The following is a 6,000-nucleotide window of genomic DNA, read 5'->3' as shown; positions in this document are numbered from 1 at the left end:
GATGTATCACCATACCTGATCTAAAGCTATACTTCAAAGCCATAGTGACAAAAAACAGTGTGGTACTGCCTTAAAAACAAACATATAGACGAATAGAAAAGAATTGAAGACCCAGCCCTTAGTTCAAGTAACTACATCTACTTGATCTTTGACAAAGATCGCAACAACATACACTGGAGAAAAAACAGCATCTTCAACAAATGGTACTAGACAAGCAAGGTAAACATATGTAGAGAAATGAACCTAGACTCACTCCTCTCACCATGCATAAAAATCAACTCCACATGGATTAAGCACCTCAGTATAAGACGTGAAACTCTCAAACCACTGGATGAAAAAATAAGGGAGGGCTGGAGTGATGGCTTAGTGGCTTAGGTGCTTGCCTGCAAAACCTAAGATTCCAGGTTCAATGCTCCAAATCCCACATAAGCTAAATGCACAAGATGGTGCATGCATCTGAAGTGTTTGCAGTGGCTAGAGGCCCTGGCACAACCATTCTCTCTCTTTCTCTCTCTAAAAAAAATAAATAATTAATTAAATACTTTAAAGAAGAATAAGGGAAATTCTCCATGACAGGGAGAGTAGGGAAAGACTTCCCAAATAATTACTCAGTAACCCAGGAAATTAAACAATCATTCAACCAGTGGGATCTCATGAAGCTAAAAAGCTTTTGTACATAAAAATGGCTAACACTCACTTTAAAAATATTCCACATCCTTAATCATCAGGGAAATGCAAATGTAAACAATTATGGGATTCTACCTTACTCCAGAAAGGATGGAAATCATTTTAAAAGTCAAACAACAATAAATGTTGGCAAGAATGTGGGGGAAGAGGAGCCCTAATTCACAGCTAGTGGGAGTGCAAACTTGCACAACCACCATGGATATCAATATGAAGACTCCTGAAAAAGATGAAAATAAAGCTACCAACTGACCCAGCCATTCCTCTATTGGGCATCTACCCTAAAGGCTCCACTCTTTACTGCAGAGATATTTGCTCACCCATGTTTATAGCTGCTCAATTCACAATAGCTAAGAACTGGAATCAGCCCAGATGTACATCATTTGATGACAGATAATAAAGACATGGTACATATACACAATGGAATTCTGCTTAGCAGTAAGGATAAATGAAACAATGAAATTTGTAGGAAAATGGGCAGACTTGAAACAGATCATAGTAAGCAAACTCACACAAGCACAGAAAGACAAAAGCTGTATGTTCTCCCTCACCTGTGGGAGTTTCAGGCATATTTGACAGGCAACTAGAGGATCAGATAATAGGGTGGAAGTTTGTATGATTGTTAATAGAAAAATTTTATCAACAAACCTCATATGTTGTTGGTCCAGGAGAAAAGTCCTCTTTGGGATCTTCAAAACGCTTTGTTGATTTAACAAATGAGTGTATGGGGCAAGACTTCCTTAAAACAGGATTGTATGTTCCAGGCCCTAAGAGAAAAAAAATATATAAAATTCATAATTAAAGTATGTCTAAACTTTTGGATTTTGTTCATATAGGTATTATTCTTAGGATTTTGTAATTAATGTGTAAATTAACAGTGAATAGATCTAGGCCCATTTAGCCTCAGGACTGTGAACTATACTAAGCATAAAAAAACAGCAGTAGATTGGAAAAGAGCTGCATGAAAATGTGATAGTTTGTGTAAAACCTGGTAGTACTTTATAGGAGGCCATGACAAGACACAATGAACACTGAGTATGGATAGTGACTGGCAAAGAAAAAAATGATTAATGGCTCTGACTATAGTAATATCATGACAAAAAACAATGAAGCGAGGAAAGAAGATAATAGAGAGGGACATTGTGAGGTTAGTAGTGAAACAGTTAGGCTTAAAAAAATTGAGATTAAAAATCTTAGTGAGAAAGAATGTAGTTAATCTGATAGGAGTAAAAAGTGCAAACAGTTGAACCTTCACCAGGCTCATAGAGGGAACACAAGGCCCTGGAGAGGGGACAATGAAGGCTGACCTTAATCTCCTTCTGTTTCTCTCCCCCACCCCCCTCTCATTCTCTCTCCTCTCTATCTCTTTTATAGTACTTTTTTTCTCTTCTTTTGCCCCTTGGTCACTGACCTAGCATGTGGCTACCAACCACAATGAGCTCTTGATCAGAGACACCTGCAAGGTTTCCCAAAGGAAAGATTTCTGTCAGAGTACTTGATGACGCACCAAAGGTTAGTAGTATGACCCAACTGCTGAAGACATCATATGCTGTTGGCACAAAACATGGACTGACATAGCTGGAAGCTGGAAGAGAATCAATCCCCAGACAGCACATCTAGTGCCAGAAGGTACTACATGAGCAACTGGGGGAACATGACCAATATCTGTCCCGGCAACTCATGGTCTAAGCTACTCAGCAGCAAACAACCTGATGTGATGCTCATACAAGTGCAAAAGCAGCACACAGCCATGGTGGGAAACCAACTGCTCTTGATTTGGCTAACTGATTTGCTCAGTGGAACAGAACCCATACCTGGAGCTGGGAAACAAGTCAGTATCATATGCAAAAAATGACCCTGCTCTCCCTTATCAAGCTCCCACTAATCATGGGCTAAAATAGGGCCTACAGATATTACATTCTCTCTCTCTCTCAAAAAAAAAAAAAGAACCTTATCCCATTTATCTGGTGCTAACTTTATTCTCCATCAGAGAATGTGTTTCTCTTTTTAAGATAGACACAGATCCTAAGGAGAGAACCACCCCATCACACCTCAAAAGGGCCTCAGCTAAAATTAAGAATAAGTAGAGAAACAAGCAAGAGTGCTGTTCTCTTGGTGAACATGGTACCAGCACAACGGTGAAAGAGACACAGAGAACAATCAACTACAAAACCAGAGACACAGAGGCTCCCAAGACCTCATCACTGAAGCTGACCTAAAATGAACCCAACATGGCTCAGGGAAATTTGCAGAAGAGGAAGCGGAAAGAATGTCAGAGCCACACGTTGGATCAAAGATATTGCCTCCTACTCATAACTGATGGCTAACCCCACAATGCATGGCCCATATTCCATACCAAGGAGGGTCCTTGCAGCTAGGGGCAGTCAGAGAGGAGGCTAACAATGGCACCAACTTGACTATATTCATTCAGTACAAAATTAATTTTTAAAAAAGTGAAGTTTCTCTGACAAATGGGTATAGGAAAGGAAACTAGAGAAGGACTGAAAGTTAGAGGACTGATAGCAGAAAGGAAAGGAATAAGAGGAAGGGAATCTAGTGAATAGAATCAAGGTTGTTTAACTACACAGCTGCAGATACAGATAGGTTACTTTCCTTCATCCCTAGTCCAACCAGTACCCCTAAATGTCTGTCACATGTCAGGCCCTGTGTTTTAAAAGATGCTAGAGCTCTACCAGATCAAATGTTTCAAGAGGAGATATAGAAAAAATTATCTTCACTATTTAACACATGAAACCTGTTGCAGTCCAGTTTACATTGCTGGTAGAAATCACCCAACCAAGAACAGCTTGTGGGAAAAAGAGGTTTATTTTGGCTTACAGGCTTGAGGGGAAGCTCCACAATGGCAGTGGAAAATGATGGCATGAGCAGCGAGTGGACATCACCCCTGGCCAACATAAGGTGGACAATAGCAACAGGACAGTGTGCCAAATGCTGGCAAGGGGAAACTGGCTATAACACCCATAAACCTGCCCTCAACAATACACTCCCTCGAGGAGGCATTAATTCCCAAATCTCTATCAGCTGGGAATCTAGCATTCAGACTACCCAAGTTTATGGGGAACACCTGAATCAAACCACCACAGACTCTGTCAGAAGTGTTAATGAGTGAAATTAAGAAAAAAATTTCAAGAGAAACTATGTGGGGAAATAAACCAAAAAGTAAAACAGAGAATATCAAGAATGACTATAAACTGGGTGTGGTACTGCACACTTTTAATCCTAGCACTTGAGAAGCAGAGGTAGGAGGATCACCATGAGTTTAAGGCTCCCCTGAGACTACATAGTGAATTCCAGGCTGGCCTGGTCTGGATTAAAACCCTACTTTGAAAAACAAAAAACAAACAACAACAACAAAAAGAATTACTATAAAATGAGAAAAAATGTTCCGTAAATATAAAAATATTAACAATGTCCAACCCATGCTTCTGTGCTTCTCTAGATGCCCTTAATTAAAAACTATATACCTAGAGCTGGGGAGGTAGCTCAGTTGGGAGTTTGCCTAGCATACTCAATGTAATTTATTCAAATTCCATCACTGCATAATACCAGGCATAATTTTATAATCCCAGAACTACTAGAGGCATGAGTATCAGAACAATTTGAGGCCTTCTTGGATTATATAAGATCCTGTCTTCACAAACTGAAGTTTAAAAAACATCATATGAAAACCTTACATACTCTCAAGTATGCATTCCTGTTCTTGCTTTAAAATCTAGCACATTTTGCTAGGCATGATGGCACACACCTTTAATTCCAGCCCTTGGGAGGCAGAGGTAGGAGGATTTCCATGAGTTTGAGGCCACACTGAGACTATATAGTAAATTCCAGGTCAGCCTGGGCTAGAGTGAGATTCCCATCTTGAAAAAAGAAAAAGTACATTTTAAATTCTATAGAGCTGTATGAATCATTTTAATATTTTGTTTCATTACAGTAAATGATAATTAATCTCAACTATCAACTTGATTAAATCTAGATTTGCTTAGAAAACACATCTCTGGGCATGACTGTGAGGGAATTTCTAGATTAACTGAGGTAAAATGCTCACCCTTACCATGAATAGCACCCCTAGATTGAATGAAAAGGAGAAATTAAGCTGAGTTTTAGCATGTATCACTCTGCTTTCTAACTATGGATGCAATCTGACCAACTGTTTCACATTCCTGCAGATATGCCTTCCCCACCCTGATGGATTATATGCTCTTAGACAGCTTAAATAAGACCTTCCTTTCATAACCTGTTTTTGTTAGGGATTCTGTCACAGCAACAAGAAATGTTAACTAATAATTAGCAGGTAGATATGAAACTATTGCTTTTATAAAATTGATGGTGTGCTCCTTTGGCCTTTGTAAATGGTTTGCATGAGGAAAGTAGAAAAAAATTGGAACTTAGGGTTAGAAAAGCCCTAGGATTATGTAAGCAGAGCGTAAAGGAGCATTTTCATGGAAGTTAGGAGGACTAGAAAGCCAAGAATAATGCAGGCAGGGGAGGCTTGTCCAGTAAGGTATCAGAGAGAACAAGGACTGCCAGGAACTTGGATAGGGGCCGTTAGAGTTATATTCTGTCAAAGAATGAGGTTGCACTCTTCCCATGTCTTTAGAATATGAGTAAGGATAAATTCTAACATATTTGACTGATTTGTTTGGTGGAAGAAATCTAAAGATAAGATAGCATTTATGCTGTGTCACGGTGATTACTCGCTGCTCTGAGCAGATCTACAGTGAGAGAGAAGAGCAAGTAGAGCAAAAAGAAAATGAAACAGGCACCATTGCTGAGGAAAGGAGTGAATTTAATGTTGCAGATAAGGCAGGTTCTCAAAAGCAGGTGTAAATATAAAAGAGATTACCATGTTAAAGAGAAACCTGATGTTTTACATGGAGACAATAACAGAGATTCCCAATGGCAAGACTCACCAAATGAAGCCACATCTTGTAAAACTGTAAGTTCACTTGAAAAGAGAGAATCTAGGGCTGGAGAGATTGCTTAGCAGTTAAGCGCTTGACTGTGAAGCCTAAGGACCCTGGTCCGAGGCTTGGTTCCTCAGGACCCGCGTTAGCCAGATGCACAAGGGGTTGCAGGCGTCTGGAGTTCGTTTGCAGTGGCTGGAAGCCCTGGCATGCTCATTCTCATTCTCTCTCTCTCTCTCTCTCTCTCTCTCTCTCTCTCTCTCTCTCTCTCTGCCTCTCTCTCTGTCTCTGTCACCCTCAAATAAATATGAATGAACAACAACAACAAAAAATTTAAAAAAGAAAGGAAAAAGAGAATCTAAACTGAGAATGCTACAGAAGGAGTCCACTA

General features: G+C 39.7%; 1 protein-coding gene across 1 annotated transcript in view; it reads right to left on the bottom strand.

Moving 5' to 3' along the window:
• Positions 1–1,323: 1,323 nt before the first annotated feature.
• Positions 1,324–6,000, bottom strand: part of Stpg2 (sperm tail PG-rich repeat containing 2) — a 447,430-nt gene continuing 442,753 nt past the window's right edge. Inside the window, exon 12 of the mRNA XM_004661543.2 lies at positions 1,324–1,451. Within this exon, the coding sequence (XP_004661600.2) occupies positions 1,324–1,451 (128 nt within the window). The remainder of the gene's footprint in view (positions 1,452–6,000) is intronic.

Source organism: Jaculus jaculus, chromosome 2, assembly GCF_020740685.1.
Source record: "Jaculus jaculus isolate mJacJac1 chromosome 2, mJacJac1.mat.Y.cur, whole genome shotgun sequence".
NCBI classification, from domain to species: domain Eukaryota; kingdom Metazoa; phylum Chordata; class Mammalia; order Rodentia; family Dipodidae; genus Jaculus; species Jaculus jaculus.
This window is presented reverse-complemented; position numbering and strand designations above follow the sequence as displayed.